The sequence below is a fragment of the Macrobrachium rosenbergii genome, chromosome 39 (genome assembly GCF_040412425.1).
Source record: "Macrobrachium rosenbergii isolate ZJJX-2024 chromosome 39, ASM4041242v1, whole genome shotgun sequence".
NCBI lineage: Eukaryota > Metazoa > Arthropoda > Malacostraca > Decapoda > Palaemonidae > Macrobrachium > Macrobrachium rosenbergii.
The window spans coordinates 5967268-5983958 of record NC_089779.1 but is presented as its reverse complement, the minus strand read 5'-3'; the positions used below and the strand labels follow the sequence as shown (position 1 = coordinate 5983958).

The following is a 16691-nucleotide window of genomic DNA, read 5'->3' as shown; positions in this document are numbered from 1 at the left end:
AAAATACAAAGGTGTACTACTCCATACTGTACACTCATTACAGTATTGACATTGGCATCACTATATCTTCCAGACACAGGAGTCAAGAGCTTCATAATAGGGACTTACCTGTTTAATCTCCATCTCCATTGCTCTGTGGTAGAAGACATGAATCGCAAAGCCTCATATTGATTAGCTAAACCTCAACCTCATGACATCACTCACCCAGGATGACTAGTTGGTATAGTGTTAGGGGCTGAATAAAACTAAACACACCAATGCAGACTGCATTCTTTGTTTGGACTTAGTGCCAGACAACCATACTTGTTTGGAATGGTACTATAAACTGAGAAATAATTAGATTTTTAAGCAGTCAAGTAATGAATAAACAGTCTTATCATTCGCTTGTGCTCATACATATATACTGTACAATGGGAATCCATAATTATATGTGAGTATAGGAATACATGAAATATAAGTACAGCATAGAACGTATTAAAAAATGTCCATGTACGTAGGTACAGTAATATCTCCACGTCTAATATATGCTATAAAATATAAAAACTAGTATTTAAATTTACTCAAATTTTTTTTTTTTGTGATTAAAATTTCATTACCATATGTAAAAAATTTTTTTTTTGTGATTAAAATTTCATTACCATATGTAATTTTCAATGCTCATGAACATGATAGAGTACTGTACACTATTATATTGTTAATTTCTAACACAGTTTTTCCCACATTCACAGGGGCGAGGACCAGATGATCCAGATTCAGAATTAGGGGAAACTAAAGTTTAGTGATTCCCTGAAGTGGTGCTGTGATCACAAATATGCCTGACCTTTGCTTCATGACAGTTTATAAGGAAGTGCAAGGGATAAGTACTCTTGTGTTGCATCAAGAAAGGCTGTGCCAATTGTTGAATGTTGGACAATGCTAACAAATCAGTATATACAGTACTGGAAAGCTGTTGTTGTTGCAGGTTAGATTTTCATCAGATGAATAGAAAAAGTTAAACACTTGTATTTTTGTGGTTATAATCAGTAATATATTGACCCCTCAAAATACAGAATTTCTATAAGATTTTTCATGCTCACATGGGCACTATTTTTATTGGCTTATCAATTGTTGTGCAGTTATACATTTAATTGTCTGTATGAATGGCATTAAGCAGATGCCTACAATGTATTTACCTGCCTACAGGAATTACTTTGTGAAAAATGTTGATACTAAATTATTTAGTTTTAGGTAAAACCCTCATGGGCAGTACGTCATTTGCGAAAGCATAAATCTACTGTATTGGCACATTGCTATCTTGGGGACTGTGGAATCATTCTTACAACTATTTTTTAGTTAACTGAATCTGTCTTGCTTTTTTGTTGTGTGCTCTGATTACATTTTACAAGTAGTGTTCCCCACACTTAAAATTTATAGGAAATTTTGTTTATTCTTTGCTTTTTCGTCGTTGTTTTGTTTATCTTTCTGTTTGTGAGCATATTATTTCAGAGCGAAAAAAAATAATTGGAACAATGCACTCTTTTTAGTCTAGTGGGTAATTTTACTGTTTCTGTATAGTAACTCACTTTACGTATTTCAATAAAGATTGAAAATGACTCATGCTGGCATGGAAATTTAGTGATTTAGCATTGCAAGTGCTCACAGTAAAAAACAGCACAGTATTTTATTTTGTAACTGCATGTGAATCCACATTAGGTTTTGTATTAACTAATTAAACTTCCCACACTAGGCAGGTTAGAGAATTGTTGTACTGTACCCGCGAACTCAGTTAATGCCAGGTTCTCTGTAATCAATGTGGAAAACATTCATTTCTTTATTTCATTACTTCTTCCATTTAGAAATGGTAAACGCAAAGGAAATAATAAATCCAGTAAGGCATTATTTTTAGTATAAAACCAATATTTGTATTTTTGTAAGTGCTTGATTTTTCATATCATCACCACCGTATACTGTAGATAGTTTTAATACATATATACCGTAAGTAAATAAATGCAGTTCTCGAACTAGAAAGTAAAAACCCCTATTATTTTTAAATATTCGAATAAAATAAATTAATTTCTGTGCTATTTCATCTACTTTTTTTTCAGATAATTCCAAAAAAGACTAAACAAGTTATAGAATAAAAAGATTATTACCTGACCTCTAAAACTTCTATTGCAAACCCTGTTGTCCCCAGGTCTTGAACCATAGGGTGGAGATTGTTTGACGTGCGCCATCTGGCGTATTGGGTGAAGCCACATACTGTATTAAAATTCCCAGTTTTGCTTTGTGATGCAGTGAAAATGTGGCTTTTATGATATTACTGAGTTTTTTTTGGGGGGCCGGTTTAAGGGTGTTAAGTGTTGCTTTTCCAGTACTGTGTGGAGTACTAGGCCCCACAATCTCTAAGAAGCAATGTGCACAATCCCTTTCAGATTATTTGTATTCAAGGAATTGTTTTTTTTACAAATGTAGCAATGCCATTTTTCACACTGTGTTTGCAGGTTTAAGATAATGCTTACATTCTTAAGGTGTACAGTGTATAAATGATAAGGAAGTGAAGTGTGTACAGGTTTGGTCAAGCGCAGTCTTAAAAAATGCTCTTCAGGTTAAATAAGATTTCAACCAGGGTGCCAAATACAGTAATAAATAATCCTTATGTCAAAACTTGTCAGAACATTTTCCTAATCTGTTTTGGTGAAAATATTTGTTTAAGAATTAGAAAGTTGATACACATTTCACCCAATTCTGTCAAGTTATGACTAAAATGTCAAAATTCTGAATTGTATAACCTCATTTCACCATTCTTTTGTATGTATTTTAAAACATGACACAGTCAAAGAATACAGTTTTCAGTACAGTCTGCAATAAAATTTAGTGATGAATAATGCTGTCAGCAAATTCCTGCAATATCCCCACATTTAAGCAGTATCTCGCCAAAATCAACTGGGGGAACTATTCAGAAATTTGGCATTTTAACAAAATATATGTACAGTATATGTTCAGGGAGAAAGTTTCAGAGTTCCTATACTATCAGGTCATTTTTCATAATGTATGCAAATACAGTAACTTCACCAACCTCAGCCAATCCATAAGTCATCTGTTATATAAAATTTGAATGCTCAAACCCTGAAAATATTTCTAAACCCAGTAAATCAGCATTCCTTTAGTTGCAGAAATGTTTTGATGTAAGGTAATTGCATCAAAGGAAACATTTTCTAAATGCCAAGTCATGAGACTTCATTTAAAGAAGATAACTCCGTTGTCTCTGAGGTACCATGCGGATTAAGGATACATTTACTTTTCCCATTTTCTTGGAGTTTCATTCTTGCTCCGTGTGGTGCCTCGTTTTGTTTTTATTATCGGTTCACATTCAAGTTGACTTTAGAACAACATTTCTTTAAGAGTGCTATTGTATAGCAAGATGTGAATAATATGAAATAACTTTTATTAGAATAATCTTAGAGCGACCAGTGGCTGGGCATGAAGTTGCCTGTTTAAGTCTTGCTTTATGGAGCAAAGCTGAAAGCGTGTGATAATGTTTCTTCTTTTTAATGTGTGACTTTTTAGTTTGTTCTATTTTGGTGCAGAACTTATTTAGCTTTAAACATGTTAGGTTTATGTTTTGTTTTCCCTTATAACGTAAGGTTGTTGCAGCAGAAATCTTGACCTGCTATTCGTCAGATTTGGTTTCATAACCACTTGGCTTAGTATCCAATGTACTGTCCATATTTTTTCCTTGAGATATATACAAATGTATAAGAGCCTTATATAGCAATACAGGGTATACACAAATAGGACTGTAATCTTTAGCAAGATGATCTTTTATAAAACAAAAAAAAAGAAAAAATCACCAGATATGCTAGGAGGTCCTTTTACACAGTATCATTTGTTATGTTATACAGTATTTTTTTTTTTACTTGAATCAAGAACTTAGACATTTTATTATGCAGATATTTTAAAGCACAGTAAAAAGTCCATGAAATAATATGGGCAAAACTCAGTTGCACCAACAGCAATTGACCCCAAAACATAAAAATTTTTTGATGTAGAGGTTAGTGAAAAGTAATGATCTACCTGGAAGTAGTATTGGTTTTGCTAAAACATGGTCAGATTTATACTGTTCATTTGTAACTAACTAATTTGTATTCCAGTTACTATATACAAATTTAGCTTCAACATTTGCTCTGTGAAATGTGGCAATCAACAAATTTTACTCAAACCAAATTGATACTGTTGAACAAACTCAGTTTCTGATTGATATCTTTAATAACTCACATTTTCATTCTTAAAGAAATGCTGATTAGGTAACTGTTAATCATTTTGTGCAAATTAACTAATTATTAGTTGTAAAGTTGCAGACTATAACTTTTTATTATTTAGTAAGCAACTTTAGTAAGTAAAACTTTGTCACATATGTTATTTGTATATGACAGATTTTGTATTTTGTATATGTATATATCATATATATACATTTGAAACAACAAACTCTCATTTCATTTTAGCTCAGAGTTTGTTCTTTACTTTATCTATGCAGACTTGCATACAAATGACTTGAAAAGCATCCTAATGAAGTTGTGTTTATTAACATTATACCAAAATATAGTCGAAAACTTTTTTTCTTAATGCAAACCATTTCTTTGTAACCTAATGGTCTGCCTGTGTGTGAAAACATCGTGGTTCTGAAAATGCCACTGTCAGTTTATATGCATTAGTTTTATCCTGAATGGTAGAAAAGTACAATTTATAACTATGTGTCTTTTCTCTTTTAGCTCTTTCATTGTCACAAACTTTTTTATGTAAGAATAATTTATTCTTTTGAGTATCATGAAACGTGTTCGTTGTAGCTTTGCCAGCAGTCAGTGGCACTGTTGATAAAATTTTGAAGTGGGCAAGAGCTGCAAGATATATTGATAAGTGCACAAAGGTCAAGTCTCATGACACCACTAATTGCAATATTTTCCTAAGTCTTTCTCCTTGTTTTAACATAACTTTTTAACCTGGCAACCTACTCATTATATGGAAAATTATTTTTACTTCATAATAAATACAAATGTAAATATAATCATCTTAAGTTGTAGTTTGCACTGAGGACCTTCTTCCCCACGTATTTTTATGATAATGTACAGACTCTTGGATGCATTACTGCTTTATTTTTGCCACTTCAGTTTCTGACTCTTGGAATAGTTTGTCTATAATACTGAGATAATTTAGTGATTTTTGCTGAGCATTACAAACTAGGTTGTTCCCAGAGGGGGCAAGCTAGTATATTGAAGTAGTTATAATAACATTCTTAAATCTGGTCACTTAAAAACAAAAAAAAATTGAATATGGAGTGGCATGATGAAATTTTACAATAATGCTCTTTATCTGAATGAATAACTACTACCATACCAACTGAACCTCCACATCCATGTTAGTGATAAATTGAAAAATATACGTCAACACCAGTTGCAGGTACCATGAAGACATCTAGCTGGTACATTATACTGTAATTTATGGGGATTTGTTTCCTTACAAATATGGTTACTGTTTGATAATCATACATTATTTAAATTAACACAAATCAAAATTCATTGTGCAAGATTCAGTCTAGAAAAAAAGTGAGCTAATGTCTCATAGATTTGTCTTCATAAAATGTAATGTCTGCACAATGTTATTTGTCCTCTGGTGTACCATAATTAGTGTCATTAATCAGTGAAGCAGCAGATTGCTGAAACTTTGGCCTATAGTTTCCAGTAGATATAGGTAACTATGAAAAAATTTGATTTGCCACATTTTTGACTTGTCATATATTGAGTAAATGCATGATTTATATGTTGAACATACAAGCAAGAGTGACAGAAACACAATAATCTTATGTCACTTTTGTGTCTGAGCTTTCCGCTCTGCTTGCAAGTATAGTTTACAGATTAAAGTATATTTTTTGTTCTGTAAACATTTCTTTGTGGCTTGCTGAATGCCTGTTATTTTTCTACCACATTGAAAAGGTGTGGTCTGTAGTAGTGCTGGAACTTCCTTAGGGGGTACCAACTACAGTATGCCTTATGTGGTACGCTGTAGGTAGACTAAGTGGTACTTTGCAACAAACCCTCAGCCTACATCTACATTGCTTTCTTCCTTTTACTTTTCATCCACGTAACTGTCCAACTTGTTTTACTTTGTCTTGTTACAATTTTTGGCTTAGACATACAAGCATAAGCCTTTGGGTAAGCCCTGTGAAAATGTAGAAGCTTGAAGCTCATTACGTGAAAGGTAGATTTCACAGTGTCACATTGATAATTTTTTCAAGTAACGCAGATGGAAAAAAACCCATGGTTATGTATTGTGAGATGCAGTAAATGAAAAGACTGATGATTAAGCAGCTTCACTATATTCTTGTAAAAGTTTTCTTGAATTTCATGAAACACAGCATGATTTATAAGGTGTAAATAAATATAACGTGAGTATGTGAAGATTTGTCAGTGTCACAGTCTGTGGAAACATTCATCTGACTTTACATGTTCTTAATGTTTTGTACCCTTTTATTTCCTTTTTCTTCTATTTTATTACTGCTGTATATGGTGTTCATTTTAACTACAGCCTTCCACAGAGCATTTTCATTCTGTTCATGAGGTAAGATTGTAAGTTTGCTGAGAACTGCGATACTTATGGGTGTATACCATACTGATCACTTTTAACAAAGTATTGTCTTCCTCAAAGTTCCTTGACTTGTTCAAGATATCATGTGATTTTTATCCAATTCAGAATTGTGTTTCTGTTGTAACTTGAACAAACAGTAAGTTTTGCTTATCCATTAGATAACGAACTACTGGGAATATTATTAGTGTGTTGTTAAGTAATTTAACCATGCGTTATTATCAAATGCTAACAACTTTGTGCTTATGACCTACCCTATCCTCCATTATCCTTTGTTATAGAGCTGTGCCACAAACAAGAGTGCATTCAAGTTGCTACAACCATACACAAATGGGTATTTTGTCTAAGAGAACACTTGCACTAGTGAATTTTTTGTGTAAACCACACCTCCATCTTTCTCTATTGTGCTAATCATATTTGGTAGTTATTCTAGATGGTTGTTTTCTGTCAAACTGATAGTAACTAGAGGATCCCTAATTGCTACATTTTATGAATTAAATGAGCCATCAGTTTGCACTAATAGAAGAGACTACGTGGAGACCACTATAAAAAAAAATAGGCAGTTAGCTGACAATATTTAAGCTCTAAATTTTATGTCAGATCCTGATTTATTAACACAGAAAAAATGCTGACAACTTGTGTCTGCTCATTCTGAGTCTGGCATACCAGTAGATTCAGCAGGTAAGATGTGTAAGGCACAGGCAGTGCATATGAAAATGACAAAAATAATGAATGAAAATCCTTTGTTTGTAAATATGGTAAGATTAGTGCTTCAATTTCTGCCCACAAAATAATAATAATAGCAAACAAAGTTTCATAGTGAAGTGGAGAGCACTGAAGGAGCTTAGACCCATTAAGCAGTTTAGAAAGATAAAGGATGGCATTACCAAAATTTTTAATATTGACTTAGAGCAGCCTTATTCTGAGATAGTGTATTTGCAATCATCTACCTTTAAGATGAATGAGTGAGAGGCCACAACCCCCCCAAAGATTGTGAAATTACCAATGTAGGAAAAATTAGAGTTCCGTGGAGGTCGACAAGTAAGGCTTGGGTTACTGCTACGATAACAAGAATGGCTTGATGATGAATTTGCCAAGGCAGCGGCAGCTTATTGTTGTGGAAGAGCCTGGCCTTGAAAATCTATCTTATGCGTGGCCTCCTAGGTTAGGTAGGGTAGAAAGTTGAGGTAATGACCCATTGTGCTGGGTTAGGTTAGGCGGGGGGTCAAGGGCAGGTGAAGCTCCCCTGGCTAGGTAAGGATGTGGCTCCCTAGGTTAGGTTAGGTAGGGGTCTAGGTAAGGACCGAGTGTCTTATGTTATGTTGGGTGGAGGCCATTTTGTGTTATCACCCAAAAACACCACTTTCACACAATGGTCCCCTGAATTGTAGGATATAATATAACAGTGGGGTCCACTAACTCTGTAACTACTTACTGCTAACAAAAGGAATGTCAGAAACATTTAAAGCACACATTTGCAACTAGGAAAATCATATTTTCAATTACAAAATACAGCAATGGTATAAAGTAAAATTTTACTTATTAGTCGTCCATTACTCTTACACTGTTGTATATGCAATGGGTTGACCATGCATTTCTCAATGAAATGAACATGAAATTTGTCAAAACGGAATAAAAAAAATATTGGAAAAATATTTAACTTAGTTCACAAGTACTTGTCGTTTTCAGGATATGTGCCATTCCAAATATGGCTGGCATTCTTTCTTGAAAACCGAGTTTTCTGCAAAGCCAGGTTAATATAGTAACGTTTTCCCGTGGCACTGAGAAAAGATTTTACAACAGATTTCTTTAGACTCGTGTAGAAAACTTGATACTGCCCATAGCTTGCTCTTTAGCCCCAAACTATACAAACTAATTCATACAACAGGCAATGTATTGTACCTAGGTAACTCAGGATGTGCAAAGCATTAACCAAATGATGCGCAGTATCAAGGGAGCTATAGATGAAATAAGAAGTATGTGATTGTAACTTTTATTATAAAATATGCAATGATGTACAGGAAACACAACTGATGTAGTCAGTCACAACCAATTCACTAGTTCTTTAGCAGTGCTATAAAGTGATAATGACTCAAGGTAGAGCATGTTGCATAAGAAATGCACATATGGTATACAAATGTGCATGGTACCCCAAAATTTAGTATCCACTCAGACGCACGCGATCAAATAAATGGAGCTCTTCTCTGTGGGTAACAATTTTATTTCTATTTTTTTCTTGTCGTCGAGAATAATACAGTGAACTCATCACAATTGCTGTTGCGGAGACTAGAGTAATGTTCAACAAACGTATTATAATGACCCGTTGGGTCACTTTTTTAGTTACTACATTTTTAACAAAAGGCCCATACCCTAACCCACACCCATAAGTTCCCATAAGTCATTTATGGACCATTGAAGTGCTATGAACATCTTTCCCGCTAAATTTGTCCAAATCGTATTGAGCGTAATGTTAATACTCATATGAGTTAGCCCATCCATCATCCAAAACCTGTAATAGTACCCATTCCCTTATCCATACCATACCTATACCCATAACATTACCCAGTTCCATATCATACCTATACCCATATCTGTACCATACCCATATCCGTACCATACCCTTATCTGTACCATACCCATATCTGTACCATATCCATACCCATATCTGTACCGTACTCATACCTATATCTGTACCATATCCATACCTAAATCCATACCATACACACCCATACCTATACCCATAACAATACTCATACCTGCACCATACCCATGCCCATACCAATATCCATACTAGACCATACCATACCCATATCCATGCCATACCCATACCCACAGGTAAATTAACCATACTAATAATAGTCAACAAAAGTCTACAGGCAGCACCAGCTCCTTTTACCTTCCAGTGTGCAAACAAACAAACAAACATTTCAGAGTTTTAGTATTATACTAGACCATCCTTGTATTTACTACATTTTTAACAAGAGGTCCATACCCATATCTGTATCATACCCATACCATACCCATATCTGTACCATACCCATACCTAGATCCATTCCATACCCATATCCATACCACACCAGCACCCATATCTGTATCATACCCATACCATACCTGTATCTGTACCATACCCATATCCATACCATACCAACACCCATATCTGAACCATACTTATACCCATATCCATTCCCTAACCATACCCATATCTATACCATACTCATACCCACACCTATACCCATACCCGTACCATATCCAACCCATATCTGTACCGTACCTATACTCATACCCATAACTGGCCCACACCCTACCCATATCTATACCCATACCAATGCCAATATCCATATCCCTATCATACTCATACCCATATTGATACCATACCATTCCCATACCCATATCTGTACCATACCCATACCCACAGCTAATTTAACCTTGCTAATAATAGTCAGCAAAAGTCTACGGAGCACCACCCTCGTTTGCGGGGGAGGGGGATGGAAGAGTGAAAGGGGGGTGAGGGGAAGATGGAAGATAAGGGGAAAAGAAGAGGGAAGGAGAGGGGGAGGACACAGCTAAATTAACACTTGATCTTGTGTTTGGGGAGGGGGATGGAAGGTGAGGTGGGGTTAGAAGGAGAGGGGGAGTTTTAGTATTATATACAGTCGTTGCATAAAACTCCGAACACGCCCTTTAAATGAACAAAAATCAGAACAATATTATAAAAACAGAAAATAATAGGCAAGGTGTCTTTTTTATTACCTTTTATTCAATATTTTGACATTTCTCCATTATTTTTAAGTACTATCGCGCACAAAAGTCCGTCCCAGCTTAACGGATTTCGATGAAATTTGGCACGATTAGAGACCTTAGTGGGAAACCTCTAAAGCCCGAGTTGCATCCCGGTCGGTTAAATAATTCCAGAGTTTTAGAGGGCCAAAGTCGGGGTTTTCGTGTACTCCGGGTTGCTGGCCTTTAATAACCGACAACTACCGTGGCAGTTGGTTAATTCAGATTACTTTACTCACATCATACACTTACACAGTGTTAAGACTATGGGATCACCGTAACTTCTCCCCCCAAATTTGTTTATTCTTATCTCCCATTTGTTTATTCTTATCTCCCTCTATATCTCTTGTCCTTCTCCCAGCGATTCTCTCTCGTCCCCAGTCAGCTGCAGGCGAGTCTCATGAATGCTGGTCAGTAGTCAATGAATGATTATCAAGTGCCATATGAATTGAAGCTTAAGTATTTTAGTCAGTGCATCAGAGGAGGCTGGTGTCCGATTCCGCGAGTCACAAAGAGAGTTTTGAGAAATACTTAAAATTACTTACACATTCTAAGCTATATCAAGTTAGGTTAACATAAAACAACGTTTTATAATGAAATTAGCAAAACGAAAGTGCTGAATACAGGTGTATATATGAAAATTAACTTGAAAGTCACTGTACCGAGTTACTTTCGGACGAGTTCGTCAGTAGACCATTTGGAGGTTAATAATACGTCCAGTCGCCCACCATTTATTAACAGTCTGCTTTGTAGAGGTGACTTTGACTCGACTTTTACATCGACTCCTTCCGAATTTCCGATTTCTCTGTGAGTAACTGACATTGCTAACTGATGTGCTTATGTTACCAAACAGTTGATTTCAATCTTTATTACATTTAGTGGAACTTTTTTATGTATGCTTATTGTTTTATAGAGCCATTAATGTATTTGAAGCTTCTGACCCTAGGCTACTGTGAACAGCCTTTGGTCCTATGATCATTTGTTATTAAATTGTGCAATTTAATTGTATGAAATTTATCACAAGGTAAAACATAGATTAATTGTGTAAGACACGTCGCTATAAATGTATAAGATTATAGGAAACGCGCATTACGTTGAACGGTTTATTTTCAAGTCTCTCTCTCTCTCTCTCTCTCTCTCTCTCTCTCTCTCTCTCTCTCTCTCTCTCTCTCTCTCTCTCTCTCTCTCTCTCCAGCAAAATTATGTTGATTCCACTTCGAGTTGCATATAAATTGTATATGAATTTGTTTGTTATATCTGCTTATACTTTTCTAAGGTCATCTTTTGAGAATATGACTATCATAGGTTACTTTTGCTAATTTGACCGACCTTGGTGCTAGAGTTGCCATTCGCCACATAGGTTATTAGTTAGATTAAATTCGATAATTGTATTGTAACGGGGAGGTTGTATTGAAATATAGGATTATAGGAAACCAGTGTCAAATGGAAATACTACAATTTGTTATTAATCTATACAGTTTAGAGGCATGAGTCCTATAAACATCTCTTTGGCGCCTCGTTGTGACCCCTCGCCTATTCCACGTCGGACTACTTAAAGTATTACTCCATTTGGATCATGTCAAGATTAGCGAACCCAACATCTTCACGTCAAGAACAGCGAACCCAATGATCCCCATGTGAAGAATGGCCAACCCTTTCCGGTCCGAACTCCAATTCCACGTGAGGGCTAGTACTAAACACGGCGAAACAGTGATTCATCTACACTGTTTCGCCGCATTTAATACTAGTCCCTTGGGGATCAAATGTATTTCGCCTTGTTTAGTGCTATTTATTGAATGTTTGAGGTATTCTGAGTAATCTCCATTACAGTTTACGTCAGCATTGTCTAAGATATTGTTTAAAACATAAAAAAAGAGGGATGTTGGTTGTTTGAAGTTCAGCTTTGACATACGAGGCTGTATTTCACAAGTGCTAAATATTTAACTGTCCTTGGTTTACCGCATGTAAATCATGGACCATGGCTCAATTTACGCAGTTGACCTGTCTTATCGGGTCCAGCATTTACCCACCCGAGTTGTAAAATAACTTCGATGTTTGCGAAGACTTCTCGAGAGGGTAAATGAAATAAGGTATGGGTCCTCCGTAGGGTTATTCTCCTTGCCGTCTTTCGTTTCCATGTTTCTAAGTGACGTTCTGCCCAGTCTCTCCTGAGCACGGTCAGGTCGAAAGACGAAAGCAGACTAGTTTTAATATATTAATTTTTCATGAAAGATTTCCACCACCAACAAGTGTTTACTTCTCAAATCAAGAAAGAACGACGAATCCAGGAGAATTACCGGCGGAATGCAATGACTCAGAGAAAGCAGTCATTAGAGACAGAAAACTCGTATGAATTATACGCAGCAGATGCAGTAATTATCTTCATGTCGACTTGCTCGAAGGGGATCTTCTGCCTAGATAAGAACTAATTTATTCTAAAAGTAAATCAGAAACATAAAGATGAATAATGAACTGCAATATGTTAAAAAAAAAAAGCATGCAACAAAAACAGTGGCCATGGCGACCTGATGTTAGCCTAAAACGAAAATGTCCGAAAGTACTTTAAATATATATATATATATATATATATATATATATATATATATATATATATATATATATATATATATATATATATATTATGTATGTATGTATATACACGCACGCACATATATAGTACATCGATACAGTTTACCTTCTTGATTGAGAAGAATAAAACTGAATACACGCTGCATATTATCTTTTTTGAAACTATAAATCCTTGGCACTAAAACATTTAATACAATGAAGGAAAATTCAACTGAAAATTCGTAGCCAATAACTGTCATCACATTCCATTACTTGTAAGGATGAGCATTGTGAGTTTTCCCCCGTAGGCGGGTAGTACCGCCAGTGCACCTCACGCGGTGTACTGTACGCATTACTTAAGGTTCTTTGCAGAGTCCCTTCAGCCCCTGGCTGCAACCCCTTTCATTCCTTTTACTCTACCTCCATTCATATTCTCTTTCCTCCATCTTGCTATCCACCCTCTCCTAACTATTGTTTCATGGTGCAACTGCCAGGTTTTCCCTTTTACACTTTTCAAACTTATATGCTCTTAATTTCCTTTCCAGCGTTGAATGACCTCATAGGTCCAAGCGCTTGGCCTTTGGCCTAAACTCTATATTCTCATCCCATCCATAGTGAGGTTCCATCTGTGACGTCACACACACACACACACACACACACACTGTCACTTCGTGTGAGTGTGTTTCAGAATTTAAAAGTAAGTCCAACAGACGACGCGAAATACAAACCACGAATAAAGATGTATATTGAGTAAAAGAAATTACAAGGAAAGACTATTTCTTGATTACCAAGTCAGTACTGACTTCAGAAACATGAAGAGGAAACTACTAAACTGTCCTCTCCTTTGAAGCTGGAAAGAGGCCGACCCTTAGTGGCAGAAGCTTCAGGATATCTGAAGAAAAGACCAAGGTCTCCCAAGGCCTACTTCATAGCTTAGTTGGTAAAAGCGGCCATGCATACGGCATGCAAGGCAATCAACATATGCTAGGCAATCAACTCGGACTTCTTAAACTTGATTGCGCCTTCTCTCTTTTTGATATTTTCGTTATTCCTCTGATTGTGAATCCAATACTTTCGTTTTTCATTTTCTTATTTCCATTTCCTTTTTGGCTTTAGTTGTCATTAATCTTGTTTAACAGTACCCATTCATGGATATAACAAAGGCTTCTAGCATCCAACAATATAATGATACTCAGAATATTATATTCTACGTCTGTCTCAATTTTTATAGAAAAAAATCCTAAATCGGGTCAAATCAGGTAAAAGGTACCAAACCTGGAAACGTCCAATAACTTTGCATCATAACCGCATAACTGTATTGGATCTTGCTGGCGTCATACCATCTACTGGGCCCTACCTAGGTTAATAAGTCTCGCACTTCGTCTGTCAGAAGTGCAAAAAATTTCACCATTACCACCGATTCTGCTTTCAAAAAAAAAGATTCTGCTTTCAGCATGTCAGTACAGTTCATTTAAGAAATTATTTATCAAATCCATAGTCCCTGGCACCAGTTTATATCTGAAAAATACAGATAATGCAGTTTATAATTTATTGACAGAAGTCATAAGAGAAAGTAAAAATGTCGATTAAGAAACCCCCATGAAGTATCGATTTTGCATTTCAAATTGATATATCTAAACAACTGAGCTGTGCTGTCGTCATTCGATTTCTGTTTAAAAAAATATATTTTCGTGTATTATTATGTTCATGTCAACATTCATATCCTATCTGGAACAAAATGTGCACATTGTATTGAGAACAACACTGAATTGTCCCTCTTTGGAATTCAGGTATTGTCACTTCTGGCTCCAGACTCCATTGTGGCGAATGGCAAATGGCGTCGTAAACGGTAACACCATGTACGTAGTCAATTTGCGATAGTCCAAAGGTAAACAGTGATGATTGTCTAAAGTTACTTAGTGTGGAATGCATTGGTCGGGGATTTCCCTTGCATGTCTTAGATTTGTGTCACGTGGAGCTTATGTCAGCATCTGCATCCCTTCATTAGGCCTTTATACAAGAACTGCCCGTCATCACAAGGTTCATGGTAAGTGCGAAATAAGTACGTTGATGCAATGATGTCACATTCCATGGTAGCCTAGAACTATAATGTAGGCTAACGCCGCGCAATTTATTGCCTTGGAAATTGAGTTTTTCTATAGTATTTTGGTTGCTTATTAAGAATTTACCGTCGTAATTCTTTACAAAAGGTCCGCATCAATATTTGGTGTTTGTTTGATGTGTTGGGTTGTGCCTTAAGGGGGGGTCGCAAGGAAGGCGAAGCCCCCCCGCTAGGCCTAGGTAGGGGCATGGCGCCCTAGGTTAGGTTAGGTGGTTGTGTTAAGTTACTGTACATATTAAGGGGTTTTGTATTATTTTAGTAAGGTCAAACACCAAATATTGATGCGGACCTTTTGTAAAGAATTACCTTTACCGTTATGTTTTGTCGGTCGACTGTAATTAACTTGTAATTAACCTCAGAACAGACATATTGTATGCTGGCCATCTTGGAATGCTGTTCCGCATATGCAGTGTTATAGGGGAACTTCTTGTAAATGTAAAAGTGGTTCAACCCCCCCCCCGTTCCCAAAGGGTCCCTGATAAAGATATGAGGTTGATAATAATTGACCGCCTGTAAACAACACCACCTCCTTCATCCGCAACACTAAAGTCCAAGAAAACTCAATTTCCAAGGTAATGAGCCATGTGGAGTTGTTATATAGTTTTACCCAGGTGTCACTTTATAAATTCTTATGTATTGTTTATACTGAAATTCTATATATTAAGTAAACGTAAATGAGACGGCCATAAGAAAATATCGTTTATTAATAAAAAATTTGGTTAAACAACAGGCTATAGAAAAGGAGGTAATAATGTAGTACAGGTGAGGTAAACTGAAAAATTTACTGTCGGTTGTTTATGTTTTTACATTCATCCTCGAGGGGCTGGTGCTAAACCCAGATCTAGGTTCCTTAGACCTTGTACCAAATATTTTGGAATTTCTGCGGGTTGCTGTGTTTAGTACCACCCCTTAGGAATGAAAGTAAAAATATAAACAAAAGAGAAAATTTCTCATCATCTTGGTAAATTTCTCAAATTATCGTGCCTTTACTGCATTATATATACCCTTTTCTATATTCTTCAGTGAAAAAATTAAGTTAAGAAACAATATCTTTGTGCGGCCATCTCCTTGAAATCTTTTTTTCCCAAATGTGCTTAATACTAAAAGCAAACTGAAATCTATTGCCAGTTTACTGTTACCAAGGGATGTACCACTCTTGTTTCTACGTTCATACCTGTGGGGCTGGTATTAAACACAATGTTTGTTCTAGTGGACGTGGTACTGAAGTAAAAATTTACCATAACCTATCCTAATTGGAAGCTCAAGTGTGGTCTTTTTGATGTGTAGATTATGAGTGTTTTAATGAGAGGACATAAATTTTGTGAAGTATCGGAAATGTTAGAGGCCGATAGCTTACGTAGACAATAAGGGCATACCTGCGGCCTACTCAATTTTTTCTTTTTGTCTTCCGGTGTTGCTTCTTCTCCTTCATTAGCCTATTTGATAGCTTAGGTTAATTTTTCTCTCTCTCATTCTGCTCTGCCTTTTGCTCCCTAGACAGTTCAGGAGAAAAAAAAAATAATAATTGACACATATTCTTTCATTAGTTAGGTTTTTGATCGAAATATTAGGGCCAAAATCGCCCACCCCCCAGTTTTCGAACTTTTTT

At 35.9% G+C, this 16691-nt stretch overlaps 1 protein-coding gene across 3 annotated transcripts in view; it reads left to right on the top strand.

Annotated features, from left to right (window-relative positions):
• The window catches only part of lin-28 (protein lin-28 homolog), a 123117-nt gene extending 118067 nt beyond the window's left edge, over nt 1–5050 (top strand). For all 3 annotated transcript variants that reach the window (XM_067082360.1, XM_067082362.1, XM_067082361.1), the window contains one exon: nt 729–5050. In XM_067082360.1, coding sequence (XP_066938461.1) covers nt 729–779 — 51 coding nt within the window. In that variant the 3' untranslated portion in view covers nt 780–5050. The remainder of the gene's footprint in view (nt 1–728) is intronic.
• The last annotated feature ends 11641 nt before the right edge of the window (nt 5051–16691 follow it).